Here is a 22,941-nt window from a genome sequence, read left to right as displayed (position 1 = left end):
CAATTATCTTCATTCAAAACTAAAGTCTTACAGGTTTGAAATGACATGAGTGTATTTAATGACAGAATTTTTCCCTTTAAACATGTTAAAATATTGTAAAGCTTTTATATCCATAAATTAAATAATTACATTTTGAATCATTTAAATGTGAAGATTGAAGTTGATTGGTTTAAAATTAGTGTTGATTATTATTAGTCACTATTCAGTTCAGTTCCTGTGAAAATTAAACCAAGTCAAGTTAAGTCAGCTGTATTTATAGCACGTTTTACAATGCAGATTGTGTCAAAGCAGCTTTAAAGTAATAACTGGCAAATAATTTTGGCTGCTCTAGAAGAAAATAGTTTCATTGTCCAGCTTAAATAAATTCAGCATTAATTCATTCCTTTGTAGTTCTATAATCTATTAATCTATATATCAGCTCTGGAGAAAACAGTGATGTCATTGTCCAGCTCAGTTCATTTCGCATACAATGGTGTCAATACAGGCAGATCAAAAACATTGTTGAATATCAAGTGTCCTTAACCACAGATACTACTGTATTTAATATTTCTTTCAGAATTTTAAAATATTGTTTCCCTTGGGATTTTTGTTGGGGAACACATCATTGGTGAAACCACGACTGTTTGATACATTATAATAATAATCATTGAAGTTAAGGGTTAGACTTTATTTTAAGGTGTCAGTATTACAGTGTAATTATACATTTAAGTGCTGAATTAAGGATTTAGGTTTAGGGTTAATTGCATGCAATTATGCATTAGTTTCTAGTTTTTAGTACAGCAATTACATGTAACATGCATAACAATGACACTGTAAAATAAAGTGTTTGTTACCAAGTTAAGGAGTTTGTAAGATGGTCACTCAGTGTTTTTAAACACAGTGTTGTCTTGTGCATGCTAATAATGTATCTTATTTTTTCAGTAGCTTCCCTTAATCATTAATTCCAAGCATTATTGCAGGTTTAATGTACACTATAATTATTCAAGTTTATTTGTATTGTGTTTTTTTTTTTTTTTTTTTTTTTTTTTTTACAATGCATATTGTTTCTAATTGTGTGTATTTTGCATTGCATAACTATCTATGTATTTGGAAGCTACCTCTGTTGTTACCACTATAAAAGCAATAAATATATGGCTAGAGTGATATTTTGTGATTCACACCATCTAGTGGTATGAAACTGTATTGATGTTTTTAGCACACTGGTCAGGTGTTTTTTGCTTGGGGCAGACTGCATTTCAGTGAGAGGTGTAGCACATGAACTTGCAGTGCTGGTGAATTCCCAGAGTTCTTTAAAGTGTTTGAAGTATCTGTTTAGTGGAACCGAGACATTTGTAAATTGTATATAAACCAACTGCAATTTGTTTAAAGGAAATATAGCAAAAGCCAATTTCAAGCAAAACATTTAACAAAAAGTGGTTTGTTAGATTTCAAATTATAAAACAATGCTCAATACTAAAGTATTATGACACTTTGTGATTTGGTTTAAAATTTTGCGATCTATCTCATCATGAAACTCCTTTTTAGGAACTCTATTACATTTCATACAGCTGTCACAGTCACTATGTCTTTTTACATTTTAAATCTGTTGTATAGCTTCCTTCATACACAATGTGAATAAAAAATGAAGGGTGGAGAGTTAGAGAGAGAGAGAGAGAGAGAGAGGTGGTAGGGGGCTCCTCCACAGCAGAAAACTCTCGCTCTTGGGTGTGTACAGGTGAAAGTTTTCAGATGCCCCACCCAAAAAAAGTGATCAGTAGCCTAACCTGCCCCCCACTTCAAACCCTTTCCTCAAACCCTCAAGCACAGCTCTGATCTGCAGCTCAGGACTGAAAGAAAAGAAGGACAACGAGAAACAAGAACTGACCGCTTGCACCTGATCTACAGCTGTCATGTCTCTCGTTCGGCTTGGACGAATATGTTTGGTCCTGCTGCTGTGCAGGACTGCGGTGAGTGATATTCTCACATGCTCAATTTGGTTTCTTTCACACATACTTAAGCAAACACTTGTACTATTCACATACTATACATACTTCACACACTTGATCACATTAACAGAAACTATTTCATATTTTTTTCCCAAAGCTTTTGTATGAGATTATGCAGTGTTAAATGAAATAGATTTGGTCTGATCAGTTCTCAAAAGTTTATTTTGATATATAAATATAATATATACAAGTAAGCAAGTACATCATTATAGTAAAATGAGTATTATAACAGTCATTAATTGTTGTGGCCTATTGTTATGCCTATAGAGGGATCTAACACCAATCACTGTTAATATAAAAATGCCTGTGGGCATCACAGTCTCAAGTTTAAACTTGCACTCTGTGCTACAGCAGCGGATTCTTACAGTAGACAGAAAGAAAAAAGACATTACTGTCACCTCAGCACATTCAGTACTAGTTCAGTTTACAGTACAGAGGAAAGGTTTACAGTAAACACACACAAACAAACAAATGCACACACACATGCATGCACATATATAGTACCTGTAGTAGTTGGAAACTTTACTAGTTTTAACCTTTTTGAAAAACGTTTATTATGCTCATCAAGCCTGCATTAATTTAATAAAAAATACAGAAAATGCAGTAATATTGTGAAATCATTATAATAATAAAAAAAAGGTTTTATATTTTAATATACTTTATCACAATTTCTGTGATGCAAAGCTGATTTTATCAATGTTGGAAACAGTTGTTCTGCTTAATATTTTTTGAACCTGTGAAGCTTTTTTTCAGGATTCATTGATGAATAAAAAGTAAAAAGAACAGTATTTAAACAAATTAGAAATCCTTTCTAACAATATCTAACAAGTCTTTACTATTTTTTCACAAAAATGTCATTTTAAAAGGTATTGTTTTAGACAGCGATATATTTTTGCTGTGGTCAATAATTCACTAGTGTGGTCTATCAATACCAGGTGGTATTTTGTAAAAATACGGCTTCAGTATAATTGCACATTGTTACTTTCGACCCCATCAGTTGGGACAAAAGCAACATAACAAATCAAGCTAGATTTTTTTTTGTTAGTCTTGTTTTTATTAAATATACCGGTCCCACTTTATATTAAGTGGCCTTAACTACTATGTACTTACATCAAAAAATAAGTACAATGTACTTATTGGGTTCATACTGAATTGCAAAACAATTTTGCTGCTTTTGAGGTGGAATACGGGTAAGGTTAGGGACAGGTTTGGAGGTATGGGTAGGTTTAAGGGTGGGTTAAGGTGTAAGGGATGGGTCAACAGTGTAATTATAAATGTAATTACAGAAATTATTTACAGATGTAATTACATGCAGGAGTTTTTAAAATATAAGTACAATGTAAAAACATGTACACAATAAGTGCACTGTATCAAATTATTAATTTAAATGTAAGTACATAGTAGTTAAGGCCACTTAATATAAAGTGGGACCAATATATTTAACTATGACCTTGTTACTATGTAACTGCAAACATATTTAGTCCTTTATCTTTGCAATATATATATATATATATATATATATATATATATATATATATATATATATATATATATATATATATATATATATATATATTAATTAAATTACATTTTCATTTTAAATTGAGAATTTCAGTTTCATCAAATGTTTCACAAGTAACCCAACAGTACAAACTTGAATTGTTTAGAATCTTTTTTAAACATTTTTTCAACAGTATGAACAATATGAAAATTAAATTAAATTAGCATAATATAAATTCTCAACATAATTTAACAGTAATCATGTTTCCAATCCAGCTGCACTACAGCACTAAATAACTTGTAGATTGATCATTATTGTGATACAGAAAATGAGAAACACAACTTGTAATTAACAAAAAAAGGTACAGCTTCAGCAATTTATTTCTCAAAAACTGCTTTCCGGACCTAACTGCAGGAAACAATGACGAAATCACATGATATTCGTCAAGGCTTGCATGCTGAACGTGCTGTCATAACTTGAAATGCAAATGCTGTCAGAGCTCTGAAAAAAAAAACGTTTTGTTATTTTCGTCCCGGTTCTCCCCCACTTTTTATCAATTTAAAGCTACAATATGTACGAATTTTGCAGTAAAATATCCAAAAACCACTAGGCAAGTGTTATATATTGTGTTCACTTGAGTATCTAAAATATCCCAAATCTTTCTAGCTGTTTGTAAATAAAGAGAAAGTTGCGATTTTAACCAAGGATCTGGGACGTGTCCGGGAGTCGCCTGTCAATGGCGTCATACCCGTGTCATCCTTGGTTTGTAGAAACCATGGAAACACTAAAGACGCTTTAATATATTACATGTTTTATTAAGGGAACAACTGTTAGGTTACATTTATAGACAGAAAATGAATTATTGTATATAGATCAACACATATAGTAGGCCTACTTTCATACTGAAAAATTCTGTTACAATAAGTCTTATTGTTTAAGTCTAGTTCTCTTGATTTAGCTACCATGCTTTTACCATGCCTCAGAGAAAAAAAAAAAACACTCTTTTATCAAGTAGCTAATACAGCATTTTCTCCATCATAAAATACATTGCATGCCATTTATCAACACAAGCATCCAGCATTTTTTATTATGATATTGTAAAATTGATCTATCTTACTGCAGTGTGTAACAGTGTCTCACAGCAGCCACCGAGCGAACGCACAGAGTAACGTTATAACATGTATCTAATAGACCCTTTTCACAATGACGTCAGTTAACTTCCGCCTATCAGCAAAGCAGTGTATCAGTTGTTCCGTCTTACCTTCGCGCCGGCGACTTCTCGGGAAAAAGCTTTAATAACTTTAAATGCGAACGGTTTATGGCAAGGATTTACACAGTCGGCTTCTTCTGGTAATGATATTTATTATTTCCTTTCTGTAACTGCTTTGGTTGGGGTTTCCAAGAGCAGAAACTTTAGCAATGTTGTCATTGAATTGAGTTTTATCACAACGATTGTGTGTCCACACAAATCTGTTAGCCTATTTGGAATAACAAGAATATTGTCTTTAAAAAAATCTTTATTTTTAGAAATTGGTAGGCTATATGATAATGGATATTGTTCTTGTGAGATTTATTTACAAATAATGGACATCTGGAAGTAACACATCCACATATAATACTCCGAAGAATTATTAACGGTGTGAAGATTTGAGATAATTTTACATCATACCAGTTTAAACTGAACTGCTGCAATATATTAAGATTGTATAATTTGTAAGAAGTGTATTGAAAATACAAAACGGAAGTAGCCTATGTGTTCATTTAATGTTATTCCCTGGAGAAATAATTTGATTTTGTTCATTTGCTGCTAACAATGAGTAACGTTACTGTTGTAAATCCTCTGTATATTTATGTATGCGACGATCTTGTTCTGCAATAAAGAGACGAATAACAATGTTTTTTTTTACTATGGTAAAAATGCCATGTACATGAGTCAGTTTTTACAACATTAACAGTCTTCATGTAGAAATAGTATTATATTAAACACAATTTGTATTATTATGTATGCCATATTTATCGAAATAAAAGTATAAAAATAGACTTTGATATTTAAAAAGAATAAGCTTATGTTGATCTTCATTGTACATAGGCCTGTAGTAGGCACTGAAATAAGTAGTGCATTAAGGTTTGAATGAATAGTTTTTTACTGCACGTAAATGTTGGAAACATGCGTTTATTTCACAAATATATATATAAACAGCTTCATCTGCAATAAAGACAGCAAAGTGCATGTATGGCTTCAGTACGTATTCAACTCCTCCGACTTTAAGCAGCAAATCGCACCGATCGATAAGTTTGTTTGAGATCTGCGGCTGCCAAATACCTCACCTTGAATTTACATGAAATTGGGCGACTACAGTCATCCTTTAACCACATTTGTGGCATATGTACAAATATTGAGTGCACTTCATTCGAGTCGCGCTAGTATTCCACTATGCTGACGGAAGTGAAGATACACTGCTTCGAGTCCTAACGGAAGCTGTGTGACGTCATGTGAAAAGGGTCTATATGATAAACAGCGCTGTGTTACCTCATACGGTTGACCGGAAGAAGTGGAAGCGGCGACTGCGGCATAATAAGAGCTCCACAGCTCGCGAGGCGTTCATTAGCAATCGCTCCTGCGCTGCTTCATATTACAGCAACGTTAATAATCTCATCCATGAACATAATTTCTGCTCGAGTCCCATCCCGATTCTTTTCTACTGACTGTGTGAGGTGAAGATGACATTTCCAAAGATTCCGTGCTCAAACCATAGACTGTAAAGGCTCAAACTCGCCGTCATCAAGCTACGCCTTTGTTTTGAATAGGCGACCTCTAGTGGTGAAAAATTTACAAATTGTAGCTTCAACACCTGCTGAATTAAAGTATTAATTTCTTTAAAAAAAAAAAAAAAATTACTGACCCCAAACTTTTGAAATGTAGTGTATATTGTTACAGAAGATAATATTTTAAATAAATGCTGTTCTTTTTTTTTTTTTTTTTTTATTCATCAAAAAATCCCGAAAAAAGGTATCACAGGTTAAAAAACACATTTCTATCATCACAATAGAGTTTCATGACAGAACTTAGGCATTGAGCAGCACAACTTTTTCCAGCATTGATAAATCAGCATATATAAGAATGATTTTTGAATGATCATGTGACACTGAAGACAGTAATGGCTGGTGAAAATGTAAGCTTTGCATCACATAAATTCTATTTTAAATTATATTAAAATAGAAAACCATTATTTCAAATTGTAACAATATTTCATAATGTTACTAATATATATATATATATATATATATATATATATTTTTTTTTTTTCTGTAGTTTTGATCAAATAAATGCAGGCTTGATGAGCAGAAGATACTTCTTTCAAAAGTATTAAAAATAGTAATGTTTTCAAACTTTTGACTGGTACTGTGTAAATAGTTTCTAAGCACGAATACTGTTGACACGTCTGGTATGCTGTCACGAAAAGCATGTACAAGCATAGAGAGAAAGAGATCTGCTTTCACAAAACATACACCAGTGCTCCAATAGTCCATAATACATTGTTGTTAGTGTTCACACATGAGAAAATAGCATTTGGATCTATTTTTATCAACATCAACAGTTGCCAACCATAAACAGTTAGTCACTAAAACATATAAAAACTGTCACGGTGGCACACAAAAACAATATGTTAGGATCCATTTATTGAGCAATCCAAAAAACAGGCAAGGGTCAAAATCCAAGAAACAGACCACAAACAGAAAGCCAGAGGTAAAAAAGATGCACATAACAAAATATAACAAACCACAAACAAAGGCAGAAACAACTGAGACTAAATAGACCTAATGAGCAAACACAAAACAGCTGGGTGCAATGAAACGAGGATAATGAGTCCAGGAGTGAATTATGGGAAATGCAGTTCAGACAGGTGACAAAAGTTCATGTTGGAGTGCCCTCTGGTGGCTAAACAGGGCACTCCAACTCATGATCATAACAAAAACAAAATCCCAAATATCTTCACATTAATTGTAGGATTAGAGGTACTGTTGAGTACAGATAGAATAATACATTTTTCATATATGTAATAATAAATAATACTGAATGTATGTTAAAAAAAAATGTTATATGTGCTTAATGTCATACATTCTGAAAAAATCTAATTCTTTAGGCATCAAGAGCCAACAGCAGATCTGATCGAAGGAAACGAGAGTGGATTCTTCCACCAACAAGGCTGTATGAGAATGTTGACTACACAAAAGAGGAGTATGTGGCAAAAGTAAGCATTTTAGTTTTTCTGTACACACCCAGACATATTTTCCATATGCTTGCACTGGGTGGTCCTAACGTCAATCTTTTCTTGTTTGTGCAAGCACCTGAAAAACTTGAGATCTGGATCTACTGGTTCTTAAAGCTTTGCATTTTCAGCCATTTCAAGCTGCCCTACATACCGCTCATTAATCCTCCTGAGACCAGCAAAACAAAAGCTGAAAGCATTTTTTAAAAATGTATTTCAGTTAGGCCTATATTTTTTTACATAATTGCATACACTTAATTAATAGTGCATTCATACAGGGCTGTCGCCAGAAAAGATAGACTGTTTTTTTTGTTGTTGTTTTTTTTCTGACTGCTCTTTCTGAGAAACACACATTCACTAAAACCCGTATTTACAGTTTTTTCAAATTGCTTACACACTGTTTTTGAAATGGAAACAATGGCTCCATTTCTCAAAACTCTTCACACAAAACCAAACACGCACACAACATGCAAAACATCACACATATGTTTCAAAAGCAAACACTTCATTCAAAACTATTTTAATTATTCTAAAAATTTTATTTTTGTGTAGTAACTCTACAAACAAACATAAAATGATAAGTCACATACACGCTAAACTGCACACAGATGTGAAAAATGTAAAACAATACTCTACAGTTTTAGAGAGAGTTTGTCATAGCACTTGCATGTACATTTGCACAAATACACTGTATGTACAGTATGTATGCACAACTGATGAATTTTATACAGGTATTGAACTGAACTGTTGATATATATATATATATATATATATATATATATATATATATATATATATATATATATATATATATATATATATATATATATTTATATATATATATATATATATATATATATGGTTTTTAAATGGTAGCCTAGATGTTCCCAAATGAACCACAAGAGCTGTTAGTTTTGAGTGATGTGTCTGTTTGTAATATTTTAGCATATCAGATGTAATGGCTGCTACATCAAAGCACATTTGTCCTATAACATTCATTTATGATGACTGTTGGTGATTTACCAACATAATTATAAAGCCATGCAAATATTAACCTGAATTGGTAAGCTACACAGTTTTTTCAGTGGATTTTTACTATTCATTTGTGAAATAAATGAAAGTTAAATCAAAATGGGTACTATTTGCATGTTAAAGTCGGCATAAAATGGAATTGCAATGGTCTTTTCTTTTTTATATTGTGACATTTACCTGAGTGAAACTTCTCGAGCAAGAAAAAATGTAGGCGGGGCTTGATTTTGTGTTTCGGGAATTGATTGGATGGTTGTGGTTTGCTATTGGTGTGATGTCATGTGAGTGACAGGTTGCCCCGCCCTCGCGCTAGTAAACACGTCATCAGAGAACAGAAGAGATGTCCCTGCAATAGGGAAACATTATTTTGATTAAACATTATGAGGGCACATGAATTAGATTTAAAAAAAAAAAAAAACAAAAAAAAAAACAAGATGTGCACAAATAAATCATTTATAATAAACACTGCAATATTCCATTAAAAAAAGAAAAAGAAAAAGAATTGTCCATTTTGATTTCATGGTGATTTTAAGTCCGGTCATGTACCGGCATTGCTTATTACAATGGACCTACTTTTTCACCGAAATTTTGCTAAGGTGACCATTTTTACGTTCACACATTTAAATACTCATTCACTAATGTTCTCAATATTGTCTTGTTCTTCTTTTTAGATCCGGTCTGATAAAGATATCAACTGGCAGATGGTGGATTATGGACTAAGAGGTCATGGTGCTGACAAGGCACCATATAATTTGTTTGTAATCAATCCAGAAAATGGCTTCGTTAGGGTCACCGGCCTGCTGGACAGAGAGAAAACATCTTTATACAACGTGAGTTGTGCCTCAGGTTCATGAATGAAATGATGATAATGACTGAAATACACATATCTTTTCTAATTTTTTCTTCTGTATAGTTGACTGGCATTGCAAAATTTCGTAACGGATCAATAGCGGAAGAAAACATTGAGCTGAAGATTAAAGTTGAGGATCAAAATGATAACACACCAATATTCAAATTACAAAGGGGATCTGTGAAGGAAAGCAGCAAGATCGGTGGGTTGAATTAATTTATTACCACATTGTTCTTCCTGTTTTCCCAATCAACCATAGCAGTTTCCTAACTTCCTTAAACACAGAGCTTTCTCTGTTCTACAGGTTAAAAGGTTATGATTTAAAAACACAATGCTATTTTATTCATTGTTAGTAAATTAGCCTAAAATAGCACACTTTTTGATGATGTTAATGGTTGCTACTCCTGTTATAGGTGAGTTATTGTGTTTTAAATTGATTATGATTTCACTTTTCTAACTTTAGTAAGTGTGTTATGTTGCTGTTTGAGCTTAAACAACATCTGCAAAGTTATGACACTCAAAGTTCAAAGGGAGATATTTTCTTTTAAAGAATTCTCTGTTTAAGGACTACAATGAGCTTCTTCCCGGGTTGGTGACATCACAAACCCATAAAATTTACATAAACCCCGCCCCCGAGAACACACAACAAAGGGGTTGAGGCCATGTTGGGCTGCTTTAAGAGGAAGAGTTGTTGTAGTAGAGTGTTGTTGTCATGCCATCATTTTATGCCGGACTGCTTCACAAACGAGGGTCAATTCAATGCTGGATTTGCACAAAAGATGAACATGACGGCACATTCTAGTCGATGAATTGAATCAACTCCACAGCAACTACATAAATTTATCCACTAACCATTTAGAAACGTCCAGTTTCATTCTAAAAGTTGTAACTTCTTCCTGAGTCTCTCCATCAGTGTCGAACAATGTAAGGCTGAACACCGTTACTGACAATCCTCATTTTGGCTGCGTGAGATTCTCCAGCTTTGTTGTTGTTGAGCTGTTAAAGCTCCACCCTCTTCTGGAAAGGGAGCCAGGAGCAGCAGCTCATTTGCATTTAAAGGGACACACACAAAAACACCCAAATAGGGGCAAATTTGTCAAGCTATAATAAATTATCTGTGGGGTATTTTGATCTGAAACTTCACAGACACATTCTGGAGACACCAGAGACTTATATTACATCTTGTGAAAAGGGACATAATAGGATCTCTTTAACATTATCATACACCCACCTATTCTAAATACATAATACAAATGACACATTTTTCTGTCAATGTTCTTATGAAACTACAGGAACACCTGTCATGCAGATAAGAGCTACGGATGCGGACGAGCCGGGCACTATCAATTCCAAAATAGCATACAGTATAGTAAAACAAACACCAGCGGATTCCAAATATATGTTCTCCATAGATAAAGAAACTGGGAAAGTCTATGTGAAGGAGAAAAACCTGGATCGAGAGGTAGGCTAACTGTTATGGAAACTGGCACTGCATAACATTTAAACTGCATGATCATTTGAATTCAGGATTTTGGCCAATTCTCTTTTACAGAGACACGACACATATACTTTAATAGTTCAGGGAGCTGATATGTATGGAGCTCCATCTGGAAACACAGGAACAGGCACTGTGCAAATTCATATTTTGGACATAAATGACAATGTTCCCACTCTTGAGAAAGAACAGGTAAGATCTTCAAATGTCCTGCAAGCTGTGTTATTCAATGACATAAGTGTTTTTTTTTTGTTTTTTTGTTTTTTGTTTTTTTTTGTGCTATAGTATCAGTTGTTTTTTCCTCTGTTAGTATTCAGGCAGTGTTGATGAAGGTGTGACTGATGTGGTTGTCATGAGAATTAAAGCCCTGGACAAGGATCTGGAATTCACTGATAACTGGCTGGCAGTGTTTGATATTATCAAAGGAAATGAAGATGATCTCTTCACTATTGAAACGGACCCTAAAACGAATGAGGGAATTCTAAAACTTGTCAAGGTGAATGCTTTTTCTTATATGGATATAATCACCCTTTCATATTATACTATTTGTCAAGGGCTCAATGACTTGACATCTCTGAATTCAGTGTTGGAAGATTAGCCACTATCTAGATAGTGGCTAATGGGGATCCAAATAAACAAATAAAATAAAAAATCTCTCAATTCATTAAAAAATACATTACAAATGGACAGTGGTACAAGAGGATTACCAAATCATTGTTTTAAGTGTGAAAATATAGCAAAAGTAATATAGAAATTCAAAAACAATGGACCTGTGACAAGGCCCCTGAAATAATCAGGCCTTCATTTTAAGCTTTAATTTAGTGATGAGGGATTTTTTTGCTAGACAAAGAGCAGGAGAAATACCAAGCGAGTGTCTCAGAGCCAGCAAAAGCTACGAAAAGAGTGACTGTTTATCTCACAGAGTAAGATGCAGCCTGCAGAAATGACATGCATGGTTGTTGTTCTCACTGGAACTACCTACTGAAGCCATAGCACAATAAAGTCACTTAGCCATTTCCAAAGCCCATATTTACAAAATATAGATTCTGGGAATCAATACTCTGGTCTCATGGGACCAAATCTATCATTTTGGATCCAACAGCATCCAAAATGTTCTGGTGTTGCTAGAGGAGGAGTACAGTGGGAAGTGCCTGGTTCCCACAGTAAAGTTCAGAGTCAGTAAAGCTCTTATAGGCAAGGCAAGACAATTTTATTTGTATAGCACATTTCATACACAATGGTAATTCAAAGTGCTTTACATAAAGAAGAAGAATAAAAATAGAACATAAGGAATAGAAATAACAGTAAAAACAGATAATTTTGCTATTTGGATTTAAAATGATCTCTTCTGGAAGCTGGTTCCAGCTGCGGCTGGCGTAACAGCTAAAAGCAGACTCTCCCTGCTTTGAGTGAGCCCTTGGTATTTTTAAGTGAGTTGATCCTGATGATCTGAGTGATCTGTTAGGTTTCTATTCTATGAGCATATCTGCAATGTATTGAGGTCCTAGGCCATTGAGTGATTTATAAACAAGCAACAGTACTTTAAAATCAATTCTAAATGCAACTGGAAGCCAGTGCAAGGACCTGAGGACTGGTGTGATGTGTTCATGTTTTCGGGTTCTGCTCAGAATCTTGGCAGCAGCGTTCTGTACGAGCTGCAGCTGTCTTTTGGTCTTTTTTGGGAAGACCATGAGGAGCCCATTACAATAATCCACCCTGCTGGTGATGAAAGCATGAACAAGTTTCTCTAAGTCTTGACTGGAGACAAAGCATCTAATTCTTGCAATATTTTTGAGATGATAATATGCTGATTTAGTTATTGTCTTTACATGGCTACTGAAACTCAGGTCTGACTCCAAAATCACACCAAGATTCCTGACTTGATTTTTAGTTGTTTGACCCCTAGAGTGAAGGTACGTGTTCACTTTGAGAACTTCATCTTTGTTTCCAAACACAATGACTTCAGTTTTGTCTTTGTTTAACTGAAGGAAGTTTAGGCACATCCAATTTTTAATGTCATCAATGCATTGAAACAGGGAGTCAATGGGGCTGTAGTTGTTAGGTGATAGGGCTAGGTAAATCTGGGTGTCATCTGCATAGCTGTGATATGCAATTTGGTTCTTTCTCATTATTTGGCTCAGTGGCAGCACTTATGGTCACCGATACTCACATAATAACCTCTCCCTTCTAAGTATGACCTGAACCATTTAAGGACCATCCCAGAAAGCCCAACCCAGTTTTCGAACCTGTCAAGATGAATGTTGTGATCGACGGTGTCAAACGCAGCACTGAGGTCAAGTATAACCAGCACTGATAATTTACCTGTATCTGTGTTTAGGCGAATATCATTTATTATCTTTATGAGTGCTGTTTCTGTGCTGTGATGCGGTCGGAAACCAGATTGAAAGTTATCAAAGTATCCATTCAAGCTTAAGAACTTGTTCAGCTGATTGAAAACAACTTTTTCAATGATCTTGCCTATGAAAGGAAGATTTGAGATTGGCCTGTAGTTGCTCAATATGGTGTTATCCAGATTGCTCTTTTTCAGGAGGGGCTTAACAACTGCAGTTTTCAGGGATTTTGGAAAAGTCCCAGAGAGAAGTGAGGCATTTACCACTTCTAGGAGATCTGCTTCTAAATAGTTTAACACTCTTCTGAAAAAAGATGTGGGAAGTGTGTCAAGGGCGCAGGTTGATGTTTTAAGGTGCTGTACTGTTTCTTCCAAAATTTTACCATCAATTGCTTCGAAAACAGACATAATAGCTGCTTTCTGAGGTTGTGATCTGATCTGTTTTACCCCAGTGCAGCTCAAGGATGTGCTGATCGCCTTTCTGATATTATCAATTTTCTCAGAGAAGAAGGAAGTATGAGTATATAGGGATGTATTAGTGCTGAAGGTGTGAGGGAGTTGTGCTTTATCATTGCTGTAATGAATTCCCACACCACTGTGTGATTTAATACACAAACTTGAAACAGAAGATGTTACCCTTTCCTCATTCCCTGCATTGTTGGGCATTTTTTCAACATGACAATGAGGATATGCATTCCCCCAAAGTGAAAAACAAGGACATATTGCACTCAATCTTAACACTCTTGAGCGACTGTGGAGGATTCTGTAGAGACAATTTGAGCAACACTCCCCATTAAAGATCAGGGCATTTAAGGAGCTCATCATTCAGGAGTTAAACAGGACAGATGTGACAATTTGTCATGAACTTGTACACACCGTCCCAAAAAATTCAAAATTATGGAGGGCATATAAGTACTACAATATTATACATTTGTTGAAATAAATCTAGGGTGTACTAATTTCTGCAATCCTTAATTTAAATAAAATTAGCTATTTTATGGCTATTAATGACATACATTTATCAGTTTATATTATGTATATGTTTAATACATTTTAGTTTTGCCTTCTTTCCATTAATTTTTGTGATATTTGTGATCATAAAGAAAACACATCTTTTGTATTTGTTCAGAGGGGGTGTACTCATTTATGCTGTGCAGTGTATATATGATAAAAAATGCATTGAGAAAATATTTATAAATATAAATATTATATTTAAATATAAATATTTTAATATAAATTAAATTTAACATTTTATTTAAACTTTTGTACATGTTTTTCACTTGGCACAAGCATTTTAAAATAGTTTTTTTAAAACCACTTTTTCTTGTATGTCATCAACCCTGAGACATGTCTTACTCATATCCCTTTTTTTCTTTTCCATGTCTATCTGCTTGTCTGAAGCCTGTTGATTTTGAAAAGGTAAAGGCCTTGGACCTTAGTTTGGTTATATCAAATGTAGCTCCTTTTATAAACGGAAGTGCTTTAGAGCTGGACTTGAACCTGGACAAGAACAGACCAGGGGCTGGAACGGGCTTAGGAGCAGGGGCCGGGATGGGAACAGGATTGGGAGTGGGGTTAGGAGTAGGGTTAGATGTGGGAGTAGGTGCTGGACTGGATGCTGGACTGGATGCGGGACTGGATGCAGGAGTGGATTTGGGTGCTGGATTGGATGTAGATGCTGGACTGGATGCTGGATTGGATCTGGGTGCTGGAGTGGATCTGGGTGCTGGAGTGGATGTCGGAGTAGATGCGGGTGGTAATATTGGACCTGATGGTAAGCCTGGAGCCAAACCTGGCCCATCACCTGGTGTAAAGCCTGGGTCTAAACCAGGAACAAAACCGGGCACGAAACCTTCTGGCAAACCTGGATCTGAGCCTGATAAAAAACCAGCTGGGAAAGGTTACCCAGTTAAGATTAGTGTAAATAACCTACCCGATGGCCCTATATTCTCACCTTCTTCAAAAGACTTCCCAGTGTCAGAAGATCCAGATAATGAAGATTTCCCAATAGTGCTGGGCACATATGCTGCTTTGGATGGTGATACTGGAGAACCAGCTGAAAATGTGAGGTGAGCTTTGATACCAAGGTCACTTTTTCAAAGTTATGAATTACATTACTTCGTGTCCTAACTGCATGTGATAAAAGGTATCTTTCCCATGTTAATCAGAGTTTTGTCCTAAATAGCTGCGATTGGCGACACGTTATGATTCTATTTTAGAAATGGTTTCTGCGATAATGCGGCTTCAACAGCAACACAAAGTATGGCAATGATAATCTCAAGTACTGTTTATGTGCTTTATTTATTGTTAAAAGTGTCTAATGTCCATTTGAATATCATTTTGCGTTCTCTCCTTTTTAGCCCTGTTGAAAAAAACAGGTTAGGTGGTTAGGTATGTTTTGAAGCATGGAAGCTGGTTTGAGCTGGTTTATACTGGTCATGAGCTGGTTTAGCTGGTCAAGTGGTGGTCTTAAGCTGGTCCTGAGCTGGAGCTAGTTGCTTATCTTAGGACCACCACTTGACCAGTTAAACCAGCTCATGACTAGCATAAACCAGCTCAAACTAGCTTCCGTGCTTCAAAACATGCCTAACCAACATATGCTGTCTTTAAAAAAAAAACAAAAAAAAAAAAAAAAAAAAACTGTCAACTCATTGTGAACTAACAATTGTATTATATGACAAAGATGGTTTTGGTCACTCTTGATGTACTTCAAGTAATATTTAAAGTATGTAATATTTATGAATTTGATTATGTACTCATCCATTTCGTTGTGGCTGCCGTGCGTTTCCCAAGAGAGCCTGCCCTCATGCTCTTCTGATTGGATGTGGTTTTTGATTGATTTTTTCGCGTCTCGTAGTCGCTCGAATCTTCGCATTTGGTTAAGACGTAGTGTTATATAGTGTACAGCTAGTTTTTATATTAATGTTAAGTATATTAATGATTTTATATGAAGTTTCAATACAGAATTATATTCATTGATTGTATTTGTAAATAAAGTTAGATATTATTGATTTCTATCATTGCTATAATTGATTATCAAATAACATTGTTTATATTTAATAATCCACTGTTTTCATGTTATTGTTTTGATCATTAATTGAATACCCAGGTATGCTAAAGGTCATGATCCTGATAACTGGTTAACCATCGATGAAGAAACTGCTGAGATTAAACTGACAAAGTTTCCTGATCGAGAATCAAAGTTTTTGGTCAATGGAACCTACTTCGCAAAGATTATCTGCATGACTCAAGGCAAGCATAATTTTTCATGTTTCATATCAGTTCCAAGCCCGAAATTAATTTGAACTCTAACCTTGTCAGAAAGCTACATATTTATGTAAAAAAAAAAAAAAAAATAGAGAGACTTTTGAAGGTGTTTGGATTGGGTAGTTTTGTAACAGAAGGATGTTAAATGTTTTTTTGTTTTTGTTTTAATTTGTAAATATGTAAATGTTAATAAGTATCTAAATATTGTTTTTAAAATATTCATTATGTTTTAAATATTTAGATATTTAATCAATCTTAGATTGATTTAAATTATCTTGATTTATCATCTTGATCATTGCATTACATTAACATTTACAGAATCTAATATTTATTAAATATTTAATTGATAATATTTAGATATTTAAAACATCTAGATAATTTTTAGATACTTATATTAATATTTGTATTGTTACAATCTTGAAACTCTTGTTCTAAATCATTGAACATCAAACATTCATTCTATCGATTGTGTTGTTTTCTTTTAAAATATCGACATTTCTTTCAACATTTTTAGATGTGCCAGCTAAGACAGCTACTGGGACAATAGCATTAAAGGTGGAGGACACAAATGACCACTGCCCCACATTGACCAGCACATATCATCAAACTTGTGAAAATAATAAAGTGATAAATGTCACGGCTTTTGATGAGGACGCTGATCCAAATGCCGCACCTTTCCAGTTTGTTCTGATAGAAGAGGAGAGTGTGGGAAAATGGGAGATGGTGCCTATAAATGGTAAAGACAAAGCAGGTTTATTCACTTAAAACATACTACAAACACGATTCCAAAAAAGTTGGGACACTGTACAAATTGTGAATAAAAAAGGAATGCAATAATTTACAAATCTCATCAACTTATATTTTATTCACAATAGAATATAGATAACATATCAAATGTTGAAAGTGAGACATTTTGAAATGTCATGCCAAATATTGGCTCATTTTGGATTTCATGAGAGCTACACATTCCAAAAAAGTTGGGACAGGTAGCAATAAGAGGCCGGAAAAGTTAAATGTACATATAAGGAACAGCTGGAGGACCAATTTGCAACTTATTAGGTCAATTGGCAACATGATTGGGTATAAAAAGAGCCTCTCAGAGTGGCGGTGTCTCTCAGGAGTCAAGATGGGCAGAGGATCACCAATTCCCCCAATGCTGTGGCGAAAAATAGTGGAGCTGTGTTTGAAAGGAGATCAGAAAGGAGTTTCTCAGAGAAAAATTGTTATCATCATCTACAGTGCATAATATCATCCAATGATTCAGAGAATCTGGAACAATCTCTGTGCGTAAGGTTCAAGGCCGGAAAACCATACTGGATGCCCGTGATCTACAGGTCAGTCAACACAATCCACCGTGCCATTCACCGTTGCCGGCTAAAACTCTATAGGTAAAAAAAGAAGCCATATCGGAACATGATCCAGAAGCGCAGGCATTTTCTCTGGGTCAAGGGTCATTTAAAATGGACTGTGGCAAAGTGGAAAACTGTTCTGTGGTCAGACGAATCACAATTTGAAGTTCTTTTTGGAAAACTGGGACGCCATGTCATCCAGACTAAAGAGGACAAGGACAACCCAAGTTGTTATCAGCCCTGAGTTCAGAAGCCTGCATCTGTGATGGTATGGGGTTGCATGAGAGCGTGTGGCATGGGCAGCTTACACATCTGGAAAGGCACCATCAATGCTGAAAGGTATATCAAAGTTCTAGAACAACATATGCTCCCATCCAGATGTCGTCTCTTTCAGGGAAGACCTTGCATTTTCCAACATGACAATGCCAGACCACACACTGCATCAATTACAACATCATGGCTGCGTAGAAGAAGGATCTGGGTACTGAAATGGCCAGCCTGCAGTCCAGATCTTTTACCCATAGAAAACATTTGGCGCATCATAAAGAGTAGGAAGCGACAAAGAAGACCTAAGAGAGTTGAGCAACTAGAAGCCTGTATTAGACAAGAATGGGACAATATTCCTATTCCTAATCTTGACCAACTTGTCTCCTCAGTCCCTAGACATTTGCAGACTGTAATAAAAAGAAGAGGGGATGCCACACAGTGGTAAACATGGCCTTGTCCCAACTTTTTTGAGATGTGTTGATGCCATGAAATTTAAAATCAACTTATTTTTCCCTTTAAAATGGTACATTTTCTCAGTTTAAACATTTGATATGTCATCTATGTTGTATTCTGAATAAAATATTGAAATTTGAAACTTCCACATCATTGCATTCTGTTTTTATTCACAATTTGTACAGTGTCCCAACTTTTTTGGAATCGGGTTTGTAGACTGGACAAACTCGAATGCAGTTAGTAGAGTATAATTCTCTCTTATTTGTAGGAACAACTGTGAGCTTCCATGCACATGAGGATTTGTGGCGAGGAATCTATACGCTGACAATGAAGATCTCTGACGCTCAGGGTCTGTCCTGTCCAGACAGCCAAAAGTTTGAGGTAGAAGTGTGCACCTGTGAGAAAACAGGCTCATGTGGGCCGAGGCTAGCCGCGCAGCGTGGCTTCCCGTTCAAAATAGGAGCACCAGCCATTGGCTTGTTCCTCAGCGGTGCAGCTCTGCTCCTGCGTGAGTTATCCGTGTGTGCGACACTTTTGTACATTTGTCATCCTTATAAAACTTATAATACAAACGCTGTGTTGCTTGCATTTTCAGTGGTACCCTTCCTACTGATCTTCTGCCAGTGTGGGACCGTGAGCGAGTTCACAGATTTGCCCTTTGATGCAAAAGAATGTCTTATTTCATATCACACTGAAGGCATAGGGGAGGACAAGGTATGTACCCAGAAGCTATTTACTCAGATTCAAATTTAAAATTACAACTTGAGTTTATATCATAAAACACACTTTCAACATGTGGACTTGATTTTATATATAGGAGGTTCTTCTTCTCAGCAGTCCTGTTTCTACAATACCCCCAAAACAACTGTCCCAGGATCTCAAGGTTTCCAACACTGTATCCTCAATGCCCTTTCAAGCAAGTGTTGCTAATGACAGCAAAATGTTCAACCAGGAAATAAATGATGGGTTTACAGAAACTGACAGCAGGTTTTGGTACCGGAAAAACACCCTTTTAACAGCCAACCAGCGCAATAGTGCTCTCTACTCTGCAACACTCGTGCATGAAAAACAGGATATTTATGGGGATATGGCATTGGGAGATGAATTCCTCAATGAATACTTCTCTCAGGTATGAGATTATCTAGGTTTTTAACTCCTACTAGACACTTTGGCGGGTTGAATTTTATATATAAAATACATTTTTCAATTGTAACCTTTTAAAAAGGCTTCTGAAATAATAAACTAAGTTGTCAAAAATATAAATTTTTCTATACATATCTGAAATGCATCCAATACTCATTTTCTGCAGACAGCGAGTTACACACAAACCCGTCTCCGGATGAATATTGTTGGTGTAACAGGGCTTGAATTTTGGTGTGGATTGTGCGTATTGCACATAATTGTACTCATTCCGCATAAAGCCACCTCTCAGTACTAAATTAAGTTCTTTTTTTAGTTCTTTATAGTGCTTTTCCAATTTGACATCCCCAGACTCATTTACGTATGTTATATTGAAAACAGTGGCCAGGCAATATAAATGATGACAGAATTTTCATTTGATTCTTTATTGCAGAAAGCAAGCTGTGCTGCAGCAAAGCCTCCCCTGACAGACGGTCTTCTGGAATATCAGTATGAGGGTCAAGGCACCCCTGCTGGCTCTGTTGGTTGTTGCAGCCTCCTTGAGTCTGACGATGACCTGGAGTTCCTTAACAACCTTGGGTCAAAGTTCCTTACATTAGCGGACATATGCCATCCTTCAAAGCCTTGCTTACCCCCTCCCAAAACTGAGCAAGTAGTCAAATCAGTTGAAACCAGCTACAGAAGCGAGAGCACCAGCACCATCCAGGTTACCAAAACTACTCCACCTCCACAACAGGTACAACAAAGCTCCGTTACCAAAGTCGAGACGGTTAATGAATCAGCCACACTTCCGAGGGCCAAAGCAAGCCAGACACTTTTCGTGCAACAGCAGCCTCTATTATACCTGGTGGAGCAGCAAATGCCAAACACAGTTTTTGTTGAGAGCCCCACTCAGGGTTTGTATGTAATAAATGGCAACCCTGGGACGGAAGGTTTGATACTGCAAGGCAGAAACGTTTCACAGGCGACACTAAGCAGAGGACAGCAGGCAATGTATGTGATAAATGGAGCCCCTGTAGCTGCTCATCAGCCGATTCAGTTGCAAACAGAAGTACAGGAGGCAGTGCTGGGATTTAGCCCTGTCTCATCTCCCATCGGAGTGCCTGGAGGTGTACTGCTAATGCAGACACATTTTCCTGAGAAAGCAGTAGAAAAGGAAACCGGAAGACCACCATTGCTGTTTACTGATGTGCCAGCACTGGCCAAAAAACAGAAAAAGAAAACACCATCTGAGCCGTTAGGTACCAAATTAGTGAAGGCTGAACTAAAAGATACTGTGTCATCTAAATAGATAAGAGACAATCCAATAAGACAAGCACCTATGACACCTGAGTGCTGTGACTATAAATGTTTTGCCATATTTTACAAAAAAGTGATTAGACCTAGATAGATAGATAGATAGATAGATAGATAGATAGATAGATAGATAGATAGATAGATAGATAGATAGATAGATAGATAGATAGAGTTCATCTCTCTAGTGAACTAACATGCTGTGGACACTAATGGCTCATTTCCACTAAGCACTACGGTTTGGTTTGGTTTGGTTTGGTTTGGTTCAGTACAGTACGGTACGCAATTTTTGCAGTTTCCATTGTCAAAAGATGTGAATGCTACCCTAATTCCGAAACGTACCGTACCACTTTTTTGGGACCCTTTCATTGGGGTACCAAGTACAATAGTACTGTACCAAAAGGGTGGAGCTACACTCTGCAGAACATTGATTTGCACGTGCTACAAGGGGAATGACAACACAAGAGGCGCCACACACAAATGTGGTTCAGGCAACGATTTGCCTGGGAAAAAATGATAAATTCATGAGACCAAAGATTGCCCGTTATACACAAGATGAATGATATCTCGCCTTTAACCACTACAGAGACATCTGAGCCAGTGGCAAATGTCAGAAGGACTAGCCAAGGTACAGTTGCTCTCAGTGGGGTACATTAGCACTGAGCGCCCGGTGATCGCCTGGATCTCACAACTCCCGACAGCTGCTGCTGCATGGACATCTGAACTTTGCATACTTGGTATTGTGAAAAGCCGAATGTTGCATGCCGCAAGCAAAGCTTGTGTTCTTGTGACAGACAGCCTCAAGCCGAGAAGCAAAAACAAGATCTGCTTTATTCATTGTTGTTTACTGTGTCATTTTCTTCTTCGTGCAAGAATGATGTCAATTGCTACTTTCCGGCTAAACCATGCCTATCAAGTAAGCGTACCGTTGGCGGTGGAAAAGCAAGCCTGATTAGGGTTTACCATTCTGAAATGTACTGAACCGTACCGTATCGCTCAGTGGAAACAAGGCATAAATGACTTGCCTGAGGTAAATATAAAGCTATGTTAGATATTATTCTCAGGCTGTTTTACTAATGTCTTTCTGCAGTTGAAACACTAGTTGAGCGATTACATGTAAACATATCTATGCACAGATTGTCTGTTTTTCTTTTTCTGCGCTTTTTCCCGTTGTGGTGATTAGCAAACAGTGTTGCATTACTGCTTACGCACCCTTCTGGATTGGAGTGTGGATTGTCTGTGACCGACTGTTTTTTGTCATCTGATTGATTGACGGTTGTAGACGAGTACATGTTTCGTTAAACCCCTGATTAGATAGATAGATAGATAGATAGATAGATAGATAGATAGATAGATAGATAGATAGATAGATAGATAGATAGATAGATAGATAGATAGATAGATAGATAGATAGATAGATAGATAGATAGATAGATAGATATCAACTGTTGCTGTCTATGAAAAACTTCTCATGAAGTTCCATTTGGGTTGATGTCTGTATAGATAGATGAAAACAGCTGTCCATTAGACTTCTCATAGGCTGGTCCCACTTTATTTTAAGTGGCCTTAACTACAATGTACTTACATCAAAAAATATGTAAAATGTATTTATTGGGTTCATATTGAATTGCAAAACACTTTTGCTGCTTTTGAGGTGGGATACGGGTAAGGATAGGGAAAGCTTTGGTGGT

General features: G+C 36.0%; 1 protein-coding gene across 1 annotated transcript; it reads left to right on the top strand.

Moving 5' to 3' along the window:
- The first annotated feature begins 5,994 nt into the window (after positions 1–5,994).
- Positions 5,995–21,248, top strand: si:ch73-74h11.1 (desmoglein-2.1). Its single transcript, XM_067382909.1, has 14 exons — positions 5,995–6,129; positions 7,632–7,739; positions 9,458–9,616; positions 9,700–9,838; positions 10,929–11,098; positions 11,189–11,323; positions 11,442–11,627; positions 14,883–15,550; positions 16,591–16,733; positions 17,263–17,484; positions 19,086–19,325; positions 19,413–19,531; positions 19,635–19,946; positions 20,391–21,248. Exons 1-14 carry the CDS (start codon positions 5,995–5,997, stop codon positions 21,246–21,248), a joined length of 3,594 nt encoding a protein of 1,197 aa, XP_067239010.1.
- Positions 21,249–22,941: the final 1,693 nt, after the last annotated feature.

The sequence above is a fragment of the Chanodichthys erythropterus genome, chromosome 4 (assembly GCF_024489055.1).
Source record: "Chanodichthys erythropterus isolate Z2021 chromosome 4, ASM2448905v1, whole genome shotgun sequence".
Lineage (NCBI taxonomy): Eukaryota > Metazoa > Chordata > Actinopteri > Cypriniformes > Xenocyprididae > Chanodichthys > Chanodichthys erythropterus.
The sequence above is the reverse complement of the archived record's forward strand: the minus strand, read 5'-3'. Positions and strand labels throughout refer to the sequence as shown.

What these genes read in the sequence shown, in the direction of transcription:
- si:ch73-74h11.1 (XM_067382909.1), top strand. Translation starts at nt 5,995, where the DNA reads ATGATAAACAGCGCTGTGTTACCTCATACGGTTGACCGGAAGAAGTGG. An exon ending in GAAGGAAAGCAGCAAGATCG is followed by an intron (nt 9,839 to 10,928) that starts GTGGGTTGAATT and finishes ATGAAACTACAG; the next exon opens with GAACACCTGTCATGCAGATA. An exon ending in AGAAAAACCTGGATCGAGAG is followed by an intron (nt 11,099 to 11,188) that starts GTAGGCTAACTG and finishes TCTCTTTTACAG; the next exon opens with AGACACGACACATATACTTT.